General features: G+C 40.1%; 1 protein-coding gene across 1 annotated transcript in view; it reads left to right on the top strand.

Moving 5' to 3' along the window:
- Window positions 1-13,938, top strand: part of LOC124556642 (putative transcription factor capicua) — a 347,411-nt gene that overhangs the window by 236,506 nt on the left and 96,967 nt on the right. Inside the window, exon 17 of the mRNA XM_047130607.1 lies at window positions 7,682-7,845. Within this exon, the coding sequence (XP_046986563.1) occupies window positions 7,682-7,845 (164 nt within the window). The remainder of the gene's footprint in view (window positions 1-7,681; window positions 7,846-13,938) is intronic.

Here is a 13,938-nt window from a genome sequence, read left to right as displayed (position 1 = left end):
CGCAGTGGTTAGACACTGGACTCGCATTCGGAAGGATGACGGTTCAATCCCGCGTCCGGCCATCCTGATTTAGGTTTTCCGTGATTTCCCTAAATCACTCCAGGCAAATGCCGGGATGGTTCCTCTGAAAGGGCACGGCCGACTTCCTTCCCCATTCTTCCCTAATCCGATGAGACCGATGACCACGCTGTCTGGTCTCCTTCCCCAAAACAAACCAACCAACCAACCAACTGAAGGGGCTTAAAATGAAGAAATTGAAATCTATATGCACTCACGGACAGACCCTGATAAAATATTAAATGAACAAATGGACCTAAAACATAAAATGTTTCTAGAAAATTTTGTCAGAATCATACAGATTGATTCGGGTTAGTTGTAACAAAATAAGAAACACAGATGTATACACACACCACAAGAACATAACAAAGATTATAATACCATGCCATAGATAATTATGATACTTAGACCAATGAATAAAGAAATTTTAACCACACAGCATTACTGAATTAGCCATCAGTCATAGCTGTCAAAACCATAACAGTATATACAAGCAATAAATGGCCTCACTTACATTTGTGAACAACAGCAGTTAATAGAGATTAAGATAAATACTTAAAAACTTGGCTGCAGTTGGAAACGATCTATGCAACATTGAGATGCAATATCATAATAAGTACTATCACACAGTAAAACAAAAGTGTTACTAGTTATAATGTTACAGCTTTTAACAAAGTGTATGTGGTTGTTGATAGACTGAAGCTGGTGATAATGCCGAAATTAGCCTGTTGTTAATGTAAAACGTCTAGCTATTAACAGTTACAGAAGCATTCTGGCACATAATCATCTTTAATTAATGTAGAGTAATGAAATTTTAGGAATACATTTCTCTACGTAATATATTCAAGTAATTAACATTGCAAGATCACAGGTTAATGTAAGCATGAGATAATCCATTGTAAATGTGAAATTCTGGTACATTAATAACTCTTGTAACTGCCAGAATGTTGAATGCAAGCATGCAAACGTTGTGTTGTACAGATGCTGGATGTCACTTTGTGAAGTGGATCCCATGCCTGTTGCACTTGATTAGTCAACACAGGAATGGTTAATCCTGTTTGTGGATGACGCTGCAGTTGTTGTACGATGATGTCCCATATGTGCTCAATTGGAGACAGATCTGGTGATCAAGCAGGCCAAGGCAACATGCAGACACTTTGTAGATAATGTTGGGTTACAACAGTGATATGTAAGTGAGGATTATCCTGTTGGAAAACAGGAATGGCAGCTCAACAGATACAATCACCAGATTGACTTACAAATTTGTTATCAGGGTGCATGGAATAACCACGGAGTGCACCTGCTATCATACAGAATCACTCCTCAGGTATTAACGCCATGTGTAGGTCCACTGTGTCCAGCACACAGACAGGTTGGTTGTAGGCCCTCAGCTGGATTCCTTCTAACCAATACACAGCCATCACTGGCACTGAGGCAAAACCAGCTTTCTTCAGAAATCACAACAGACCTTCACCCTGCTTAACACCACTGAATTCTCAAGTGTGAATGGTTTGAGGTCAGTGGAATTCATGCTACAGAGTGCACGGCTTGTAGCTATCCCAGAAGTGACTGATTTGTAACAGTTCTTTGTGTCAATGTAGTAGCAGCTGCTGCTCGTATTGCTGCTACAGATGGAGTACAATGTGCCAGAGCCATATGCTGGACGCGATGGTCTTTTCTCTCAGTAGTGACACGTGGCCATCTGGAGTCCAGTCTTCTTGCATCCATACAGTCTTGTGACCACCACTGCCAGCAATCATGCACAGTGGCTACTTTCCTGCCAAGTCTTTCTGCAGTATCACAGAAGGAACACCCAACTTCTCATAGCCCTATTACATGACCTCGTTCAAACTCAGTGAGGTGGAAATAATTGCATCTTTGTCACCTTAAAGTCATTCTTGACTAACATCACCTCATCATGTGCAATCTCAAATGTTACTAATGCTCAGCATGTATTTAAAGCAAACCTGGTTTGCATTCTGATAATGGCAGTACTAGCACCACTCTTATACGACTGGTGCGAAATTTGAATAGACATCATTGTTCAGATGCAGAAACATGCCTAAAGTCAACTCTCATCAGGCGCATTTTCTCTGGTATTTCAGCATGTATTTGCAATTTTGATTTTGCAACATATAGATGGAGTCAGTCCAAACAAATGCTGCTCATCACATCTTTCACATGACCCCCAATGTTGATAGAAAGTGTTGGTTTATTTCCCGTTATGAACAAAATAACTTTTAAATTGGTATTTTATGTGCCTATTTGACAGAGCAGTTCCAAATTAGTCCAGCACAATATTTTTTTACCGATATGTATTAATGGGGACAGTAAAATATGAGCAATAATGGGTACTCCAGCAGCAGCACAGCTCTGGTCCACACTGATTGCTACTTCCGTGCAGAAGTGTGTTGTTCAGTCACTAATGGAGTACTGATTATTCTGTGTGTTTTACTATCCCTGTTAATACATAATGGTGAAACAAATATTGCACTAGGCTAATCTGATAGTGGTCTACTTAATGGGTACATAAATTTCCAATTTAAAAATCATTCTGTTTGTAACAGGGCTGCAAGGGAGGGGAAAAAAACCAATGTGCACTCCATGTGCATACCGGTGGCTGTCATTCCAGATGTGGAAAGGGTCCTTCCGGATGCCATGAAGGGTACAAGGTGCACCCATCTGCAGGTGGTCACTCATGTCGGCACCAATGATGTGTTTCGCTATGGATTGGAGGAAATCCTCTCTGACTTCCGGCAGCTATCTGATTTGGTGAAGACTGCCAGTCTCGCTAGTGGGATGGAAGCAGGGCTCACCATCTGCATCATCGTCGACAGGACTGACTGCGGACCTTTGGTACAGATTCCAGTGGAGGGTCTGAATCAGAGGCTGAGACGGTTCTGCGACCATGTGGGCTGCAGATTCCTCAACTTGCGCCATGGAGTGGTGGGCTTTTGGGTTCCGCTGGATAGGTCAGGATTCCACTACACACAGCAGGTGGCTACACGGATAGCAGGGGTTGTGTGGCGTGGACTGGGCGGTTTTTTAGGTTAGATGGCCTTGGGCAAGTACAGAAAGGGCAACAGCCTCAAAGGGTGCGGGGCAAAGTCAGGACATGCGAGGACCAAGCAGCAATCGGTATTGTAAATGTAAACTGTCGGAGCTGCGTCGGTAAAGTACCGGAACTTCAAGCGCTGATAGAAAGCACCGAAGCTGAAATCGTTATAGGTATGGAAAGCTGGCTGAAGCCAGAGAGAAATTCTGCTGAAATTTTTACAAAGGCACAGACGGTGTTTAGAAAGGGTAGATTGCATGCAACCGGTGATGGCGTGTTTGTCACTGTGTATAGTAGTTTATCTTGTAGCAAAATAGAAGTGGATAGTTCCTGTGAATTATTATGAGTGGAGGTTATACTCAACAACCAAGCTAGGTTAATAATTGGCTCCTTTTACCGACTTCCCGACTTGGCAGCATTAGTGGCAGAACATCTGAGAGAAAATCTGGAATACATTTCACATGAATTTCCTCAGCATGTTATAGTCTTAGGTGGAGATTTCAGTTTACCAGATATAGACTAGGACACTCAGATGTTTAGGACGGGTGGTAGGGACAGAGCATCAAGTGACATTATACTGAGTGCACTATCCGAAAATTACCTTTAGCAATGAAACAGAGAACCGACTCGTGGAGATTACGTCTTGGACCTACTGATAACAAACAGACCCAAACTTTTCGACTCTGTAATCGCAGAACAGGGAATCAGTGATCGTAATGCCATTGCATCATCCCTGAATATGGAAGTAAATAGGAATATAAAAAAGGGGAGGAAGGTTTATCTGTTTAGCAAGAGTAATAGAAGGCAGATTTCAGACTACCTAACAGATCAAAACAAAAATTTTTGTTCCGACACTGACAATGTTAGTGTTTATGGAAAAAGTTCAAGGAAATCATAAAATGCGTTTTAGACAGGTACGTGCCGAGTAAAACTGTGAGGGACGGGAAAAACCCACTGTGGTTCAACAACAAAGTTAGGAAACTACTGCGAAAGCAAAGAGAGCTTCACTGCAAATGTAAACGCAGCCAAAACCTCTCAGACAAATAGAAGCTAAACGGTGTCAAAGTTAACGTAAGGAGTGCTATGTGTGAAGCGTTCAGTGAATTCAAAAGTAAAATTCTATCTACCGACTTGACAGAAAATCCTAGGAAGTTCTGGTCTTATGTTAAATCAGTAAGTGGCTCGAAACAGCATATCCAGACACTCCGGGATGATGATGGCATTGAAACAGAGAATGACACGCGTAAAGCTGAAATACTAAGCACCTTTTTCCAAAGCTGTTTCACAGAGGAAGACCACACTGCAGTTCCTTCTCTAAATCCTCAGATGAACGAAAAAATGGCTGACATCGAAATAAGTGTCCAAGAAATAGAAGAGCAAGTGAAATCACTCAACAGAGGAAAGTGCACTGGACCTGACGGGATACCAATTCGATTCTACACAGAGTACGTGAAAGAACTTTCCGTCCTTCTAACAGCTGTGTACCACAAGTCTCTAGAGGAATGGAAGGTTCCAAATGATTGGAAAAGAGCACAGGTAGTTCCAGTTTTCAAGAACGGTCGTTGATCAGATGCGCAAAACTATATGCCTATGTCTCTGATATTGATTTGTTGTAGAATTTTAGAACAGGTTTTTTGCTTGCGTATCATGTCATTTCTGGAAACCCAGAATCTACTCTGTAGGAATCAACATGGATTCCGGAAACAGCGATCGTGTGAGACCCAACTCGCTTTATTTGTTCATGAGACGCAAAAAATATTAGATACAGGCTCCCAGGTAGATGCCATTTTCCTTGACTTCTGGAAGGCGTTCGATACAGTTCCGCACTGTCGCCTGATAAACAAAGTAAGAGCCTACGGAATATCAGACCAGCTGTGTGGCCGGATTTAAGAGTTTTTAGCAAACAGAACACAGTATGTTGTTCTCAATGGAGAGACGTCTACAGACGTTAAAGTAACCTTTGGCGTGCCACAGGGGAGTGTTATGGGACCATTGCTTTTCACAATATTCAGGGTGATTCAAAAAGAATACCACAACTTTAGGAATTTAAAACTCTGCAACGACAAAAGGCAGAGCTAAGCACTATCTGTCGGCGAATTAAGGGAGCTATAAAGTTTCATTTAGTTGTACATTTGTTCGCTTGAGGCGCTGTTGACTAGGCGTCAGCGTCAGTTGATGCTAAGATGGCGACTGCTCAACAGAAAGCTTTTTGTGTTATTGAGTACGGCAGAAGTGAATCGACGACAGTTGTTCAGCATGCATTTCGAACGAAGTATGGTGTTAAACCTCCTGATAGGTGGTGTATTAAACGTTGGTACAAACAGTTTACAGAGAATGGGTGTTTGTGCAAAGGGAAAAGTTCTGGACGGCCAAGAACGAGTGATGAAAATGTAGCACGCATCCAGCAAGCATTTGTTCGCAGCCCAGGAAAATCGACTCGCAGAGCTAGCAGAGAGCTGCAAATTCCACAATCAACTGTATGGAGAGTCCTACGAAAAAGGTTAGTTATGAAACCTGAACGTCAACTACCCGAGGCGATGGATCGGCCGCCAGGCAGCCCGTGACAGAGCACTTCATCACTGGCCTCCAAGAAGCCCTGATCTTACCCCCTGCGATTTTTTTCTTATGGGGGTATGTTAAGGATATGGTGTTTCGGCCACCTCTCCCAGCCACCATTGACGATTTGAAACGAGAAATAACAGCAGCTATCCAAACTGTTACGCCAGATATGCTACAGAGAGTGTGGAACGAGTTGGAGTATCGGGTTGATATTGCTCGTGTGTCTGGAGGGGGCCATATTGAACATCTCTGAACTTGTTTTTGAGTGAAAAAAAAACCTTTTTAAATACTCTTTGTAATGATGTATAACAGAAGGTTATATTATGTTTCTTTCATTAAATACACATTTTTAAAGTTGTGGTATTCTTTTTGAATCACCCTGTATATATAAATGACCTAGTAGATTAGTGTCAGAAGTTCCATGCAGCTTTTCGCGGATGATGCTGTAGTATACAGAGAAGTTGCAGCATTAGAAAATTGCAGCGAAATGCAGGAAGATCTGCAGCGGATAGGCACTTGGTGCAGGGAGTGGCAACTGACCCTTAACGTAGACAAATGTAATGTATTGTGAATACATAGAAAGACGGATCCTTTATTTTATGATTATGTGATAGCGGAACAAATACTGGTAGCAGTTACTTCTGTAAAATATCTGGGAGTATGCGTACGGAAAGATTTGAAGTGGAATGATCATATAAAATTAATTGTTGGTAAGGCGGGTAGCAGGTTGAGATTCATTGGGAGAGTCCTTGGAAAATGTAGTCCATCGACAAAGGAGGTGGCTTACAAAACACACGTTCGACTTATACTTGAGTATTGCTCATCAGTGTGGGATCCGTACCAGGTCGGGTTGACAGAGGAGGTAGAGAAGATCCAAAGACGAGCGGCACATTTCGTCGCAGGGTTATTTGGTAAGCGTGATAGCACTATGGAGATGTTTAGCAAACTCAAGTGGCAGACTCTGCAAGAGAGGCACTCTGCATCGTGATGTAGCTTGCTGTCCAGGTTTCGAGAGGGTGCGTTTCTGGATGAGGTATCAACTATATTGCTTCTCCCTACTTATACCTCCCGAGGAGATCACAAATGTAAAATTAGAGAGATTTGAGCGTGCATGGAGGCTTTCCTGCAGTTGTTCTTCCCGCGAACCATACGCGAGTGGAACAGGAAAGGGAGGTAATGACAGTGGCCCATAAAGTGCCCTCTGCCACGCACCGTTGGGTGGCTTGCGGAGTGTAAATGTAGATGTAGATGTAGGAAACAAATCGGCACAGTCCATCAACACTGGGTGTTATGTGAAAGACATGATGAGCAGCATTTGTTTGGGCTGACACTAACTGTGTGTTGCAAAAACGAAATTACAAATATCTGGTGAAACATGAGAGAAAATTTGCCTGTTTACTCATTGGAGAGCCACCCAATTTGAGAGAGAGAGAGAGAGAGAGAGAGACAGAGAGAGAGAGAGAAAGAAAGTACAAGAATCATATTCACATTTGTGAATATGGTGAAACTCCAGCTGTGGTGACAATGTATTTCATATAGCTGACATCTGCAGCAGTACCTGTTTCTTCAGACGTGCATACATGTCTGAAGGACATTGCAGAGTACCTCGAACCGACAGAGGTGCAGCAATATAGCACTACAGAAGAGATGTACTGGCAGTACAGCTTCTTACATGCCACTCTTGAGTGGGCGTTATTACGTACACATACCATAGGGTGGATTGTGGAGTACAAATGTAGAAATAGAGTATACAGACAGAACTAATAGCAATGAAAGATATCAACCTTGCGACAAATAGCAGTGGCTTTGAACAACTTTCTGTGATTTACATAATGGTAATGTTTTAATGAACTCTATTAGTAAATGGCATAGTTATTTATTTGAGCATAAGTTTAAAATGGAATAATTCTCTTTCATTCAACAGTTGTAAATGGAACAGTGACAGTATTGTGGTATAGTTCTTGGTATTAAAACTATTAGGATCAGATTTAAGAAAACCTTTTTTTCCAGATATTGGAATGAACTGTAAACTAGACTCATCACCTAGTAATGGTGAAACACGAGAACTGAATAAAAATGAAAACAAGAATGATCCAGGGGATAATCTGCATACCAGTAGTGAAAAACACAATATCTGCACATCTTCCCCAAGGGTAGCAAATTTTCATGAAAAGGTTTGTATTGATGTTCATTAAATTTGAAATAAATGTTATCACAAAAATAATGTTAGTGGTGCTTGTTTGCACTTTAAAGTACTTCTATGCTTATTCTGTAGTGTAATGTTTTAGTAGCATTTTTCGGAATCTCCCTTAAAAAGCTCATGTAGTTTGTTTTATGGAAAAGAATAAATTGTAATATGACAGCAGGCTTGATGTTTTAATGTATTTTGTAGAGGTGTATTTCCATATAGAACTGTGTTGTAACGTAGGACTGAATTTCCCATGGGATCTATTGGTGTTTATTTAATTTGACTATACATAACTCTCGTGTTCAATGATAAATGCTTCAACAAATGACATTTATTTAATGCAGTAATATTTCCAAAAGTTAAATTACCAACACACAACTTGAGCTTAAGACTATATACAGGGTGTATCAAGAAGAATCATAACTATTATGTTATTTGAGATATGTGCGTGAACCAAGTACTTTTGGAAAGAGCAAACTCTTTAAGTTTTACATGGTTCCCACTAGGTAGCAGCTGTGTGCACCCACTTCATATCTAGTAAAAATGGTGTTGGGACAGCAGAAAGCATTTTGTGCAGTGCGGGTCAGTAATAACTGTTCAACGAGACTTTCATACTAGGTATGGTGTTGATCCTCCTGCAGCACAGAGAACTGGACAATATTTGTGTAAAGGCAAATCTCTGGGCCATCCGTGGGTGTCTTGACACAGATGTCAAATGCATCAGCCATAATTTCACAAGGAGTCTGCAGAAATCCATTCACCATGCAGCTCGACAGCTCAGCATGCCCCCGATGTCCATCTGGCATTTGTTGCTTTGACACTTGCACATGAAACCATACAAAATTCATCTACTGCAAGCTCTTTGTGAAGGTGACAAACAATAATGTGTAGAGTTCTGTAATTTCATTCATGACAAGGTGGTGGATGATGGTTTTCTTCCACGCTTAGTGTTTAGTGGTGAGACAACATTCCATTTAAATGGAAAGGTGAACCGTCATAATGTGAGAATACGGGGTACAGAACAACCATATGAATTTGTACATTTGAGAGACTCTCCAAAATTTAATGTGTTTTGTGAAATTTCACGGGAAACACATATGGTCCATTTTTCTTTCCTGAGAACACTGCTATAGGAAGCACATATCTTGATATGCTTGAGAACTTTTTTTCACACAGTTGGAGGCTGATTCGAATGACTTCATTTACTAACAGGATGGGGAATGATCACACTGGCATCTAGAAGTGCGGGAATTTTTAAATCAAAGTAATGCTGAACGATGGATCGGTCGCACTGGACCAAATGATTCAGCCTTACATTACTGGCCTCCAAGGCGACTGGATCTGGCTGAATGTGATTATTTCTTGTGGGGGCTTATAAAAGACTGTATTTATGTGCCTCCATTACCAACAACAATGAATGAACCGAGACATCACATAACAGCAGCAGTGGAAGCTGTAACTCAAGACATGCTTGCTGCAGTGTGAAAACAATTTGAATACTGCATTGACATATGCTGTGCATCTCAAGAGGGTCGTATTGAACACTTGTGGGAGGGGGGGGGGGGGGGACTTTTTGAGCTTCCTGTTTGTCGAAAAAAAAAATTCATTGTATAAGTTCATTAGTTTCAGAAATATAAGATGTGCCAAATCGGATGATTCTTTTTGTACACCCTGTATTAGTGAAAGGTGGAATTATCTGAGTAAACTATCTTAGCTTCTAGTGGAAACTGAAGCTTCTTTGATGGGTGGTAAAACAGCTGCACTTCAGAAATGACTGATGGAAGTACAAAAACTAAAAATTAGAAAATGAATATTTGAGCCTCTCAAATTAAAGATTTTTTGTTCTTTAGCAGATGGAAAAAAATAAAGATAGAAACTGATGTAGAAAGTGGAAGAGGTAGTAAAGAGAAGGAAGTTAGAATTACAGGCAGAGCAAAGAATAATTTGTGACTGAATTTTGTATGAAGCTAATAAAATATCTACACAAATATCCTTAAACCATGACACTGATGTAATCAGTAATCTTTGCAATATCTTTCCTTACAATTGTTAAAAAGAAAGTAAAGTTGTATGGCATGTATGGTAAGAGAAGGAAAAAGGTGAAACCTGATACTTGCACATAGCCTCCTGCACTTGAATAGCAAGAAGGGGGACACTGGGCTTAAGTGTCCCTCTCCTGACATCACCAGCAACAGTGTCACGTGACCCACTTCATAAGACACTACAGAGAGGTTTGAATTTAATCCAGGTCATTGATGCAAAGTTTGGCAATCCGGAACTTTACATCACCACCTCTTCTTCCTCACTCCATAAGACACTGCAGAGGGGTTTAAATTTTAATACTTTGACTCTTGCCTACTTAAACCTTGCAGTCTATTAGAATGCTGGTCTGTTTTTGGTTTTTCAGTGTATTTTTCATAAAAAGACTAGCCAACATATAACTGTGATACTAACCTGTTATGAAAGCCTGAAAGTTCTTCCCGTGGATAACATGTTTTCAGCTTCTTTGAATGTTTAGTTCTTTTCATTATATTTCTAATGAATATGAGGTTTTTCAAGAAATATAAAAGTTTATCAAGGTCAAAATAATTCTTATTTACCATTCTAATCAGCACATGGCAGTTCTACACTTGCTGCACCAGTATGTAATATGTTTTGTTGCAGCACTTCCTGTTTGCTCCTGTCCTTTCTGTGAACATGCTTTGCACATCCTCTGTATTCTAGTTTTGTCTGGTGAAGATGGATTTTTTCCAGCAAATGCATTCCTGTGCATAGCCTGCTCAATTGACCCCTACCAGAACTTGTCTGTTAGCATCTTCACATGCAGGCAATTCTACACACAATTCCGTGATGAATTTGGACTGAGGCGGATCCTCCTCCTCCTTTTTTTTCATGGAGAAAGTGTGCATTGACCAGATACATAAAGAAACAATCAGATTCAAGTTTTCACCACCATTTCACTGCTGTGTGCTCAAAAGCTCCATATGTCATCCTCTGATCAAATAGACCAATGCTGACCTTTTTTTGTTGTATTCCATAACACAAGCTGGTTTTGTTCTTGTCTACATCTTCTGTTTTTTGTGAATTATCGTTTCTGCTTTGTTTCTGGTACATCACATGTATATATACATATAGATCTTTTCTTTCCAGCAATTAGCTAAAAGGATTCCATTCCTCTGGAATGTCTGTTCCCTCTTTCTACACTGGGTAATTTCAAAGCCCAAGGTAGTCCCTTCCTAATCTTCATTACAATTACAACAAAACCTGTCTTCTCCTTTTCTAACATACTTTCCAGTGTAGGACTTGTGTAGGACTGGTTGGTTAATAATATATGCCTCTTACCTTCTAAGATGCCTCGTAATATTTTTTTTTTCACAACATTGCTTTGGCCACAAAAAAAGTCAAAATTACAGATATAACTAGAATTTGACTCTGACAGCATGTACAATTTTGTGCCGTATTATGCTTAAAATAAATTCCGCCACTACATTTACACGTGCCTTCATTGACCGATACTCTTTGGCAGGCACTCACCCCTGTTGAAACAGTTACTGTATTGTTTCAACTAGAGGACAGACCTTGTGCATAATGGATCATAGACTGGTTCAGCTTGCTTGTTTTTCAATGAATTGTCATTCAGGTGAAAGTTTGACTTTGTCTGGAGGAATCTATTTCCGCTCTATGAATTTGAGCTGTAATTACAAGAGATTCAAGAATCTGGATTTCGGTGATCATGTATAAGGAACTTACAGCTGACACCCCTGTGGAAAATTATAACAAACAATTTTTTTACTTCAACGAGAGAGATTCACTTCTAACCAGACATTCTGTATTGTAGAAGTTAGCCAACCTCACTTATTACCTCATGTTCTGAATGGCATAATGATTAATCTGGCATAAAGATTAGCTGAGCAAGGTTACTGCCAATGAAATAGAAGAAAAATCATAAATATAAGTATCTGCATCCAATTCACACGAATCTGTGACACCCCCACCCTCACTAAAAATGGCTGCATGCAGCAGAGTGTCTGTAGCAGTCCTCTGCTCTTCAGAACCACTACAATTTGCTGTACCACCCCTTGTTTGTGACATCCTTTCAGTGTTGTCAGGGCTGATATTTTGTGTTTCTGTATTAATCATAGAGTCACTGCCTTCATTTTCTGAAGCTCTAACAAGTAAAAAAGTTCACAGGTCAGAAAATGAAGAAACATCAGAAAAAATGCAAACAGTTGTTTGAGCAGTTACGTTACAAAATTGAAACAAGTGATATTGATTTGAAGTCTGGTTTGAAGTCTGGTGCAAGCCTTCTCGCACAAAGTCAGGATCATTATCTGAAACATCTATATCATCATCGTCACTGTCACTGACAGTAAAACATTGCTCCAGTTCACACAAAATTTGTTTGTCTGTAGGAAAATGTGAAGCCACATCCTTTGTTTCTTTAGGTAATGAGTGAACAGCCACCACCCTCCAGCAGTTTGACTTAATAGAACAACCACTATCTATCGGCTGCTTTAGAAACTACATTTCCACCATCTGTTGGCTGTCTTAGAAACTAAGTGTCCCTCGCAACACAAAGAAGACTGACTGACAGCCCATCAATATACATGATTTTGTGTTGAAAAGCAGGAGAAATCGTACCCCGTCAAATGATGGGAACAGCAGTCTAGTGAAATTTTTTTCTCTCATCAGTTGGCACAATTGGCAATAAAAGTGTTAAACCAGGACATTGGCAAGGAAGTCTGGCAATATTTTTTATTTATTTACACGTCAAGTTCCGTATGACCAAATTGAGGAGGAAATCTCCAAGATCATGGAATGTGTTAATACATGAAATTACAACATAAGAGTAATAACCGATAAAAATAAAATGTTTATAACCCAAAAAAAGTCAAGCCATAAGTTTAAGTAAACACAATCAACAATACAACAAGAATCAGCTTAAATTTTCAAGGAACTCCTCGACAAAATAGAAGAGGTGACCCATGAGGTAACTCTTCAGTTTCAATATGAAAGCGTGTGGATTACTGCTAAGATTTTTGAACTCTAGTGGTAGCTTATTGAAAACGGATGCATCAGTATACTGCACACCTTTCTGTGCAAGAGTTAAGGAAGTCCGATCCAAATGCAGGTTTGATTTCTGCCGAGTATTAACTGAGTGAAAGCTGCTTATTCTTGGGAAAGATAGGAGGGGGGGGGGGAGGGGGAGGGGGGGGGGCAAATGTCACAATACCCAGACTCGTGAACAGTGGTCGACAAGAGGTCCGTGATCTTATACCACTTATTGCCCGAACCTCCTATTTCTGAGCCAAAAATATCCTTTTAGAATAGGAAGAGTTACCCCAAAATATAATGGCATATGACATAAGCAAATGAAAATAAGCAAAGTAGACAAATTTTCGTGTCAAACAATCACTCACTTCAGATACTGTTCGAATAGTAAAAAAGGCAGCATTGAGTCTTCGAGCAAGATCCTGAATGTGGGCTTTCAACGACAGTTTACTATCTATCTGAACACCTAGGAATTTGAACAGTCCAGTTTCACTAAGCATATGCCCATTCGGAGAAATTAAAATGTCAGTTTATGTTGAATTGTGTTAGAAACTGTAAAAACTGAATCTTACTGTGATTTATTGCCATGAACTTGTGTCATGGACGGCACTATTTGAAACCAAGCCAATGTTGCACAAAACATCCTTTGCTACCAAGCTAGTGTCATCAGCAAACAGAAATATTTTAGAGTTACCCGTAATACTAGAGGACATATCATTTATATAAATAAGGAACAGGAGTGGATCCAACACCGATCCCTGCAGCACCCCCTACGTGACCGTACCCCACTCAGACCCCACATCACAGCCATTCTCAACACTGTGAATAATGACCTTTTGCTGTTTGTTGCTAAAGTAAGAGGTGAACCAATTTTGAGCTACTCCCTGATTCCATAATAGTCCAACTTCTGGAGCAATATTTTGTGATCAACACAAACAAACACCTTAGTTAAATAAAAAAATATACCTATTGTTGTAAACCTTTTGTTTAACCCATCCAATACCTCACAGAGAAAAGAGAATATAGC

Source organism: Schistocerca americana, chromosome X, assembly GCF_021461395.2.
Source record: "Schistocerca americana isolate TAMUIC-IGC-003095 chromosome X, iqSchAmer2.1, whole genome shotgun sequence".
NCBI classification, from domain to species: Eukaryota; Metazoa; Arthropoda; class Insecta; order Orthoptera; family Acrididae; genus Schistocerca; species Schistocerca americana.
This window is presented reverse-complemented; position numbering and strand designations above follow the sequence as displayed.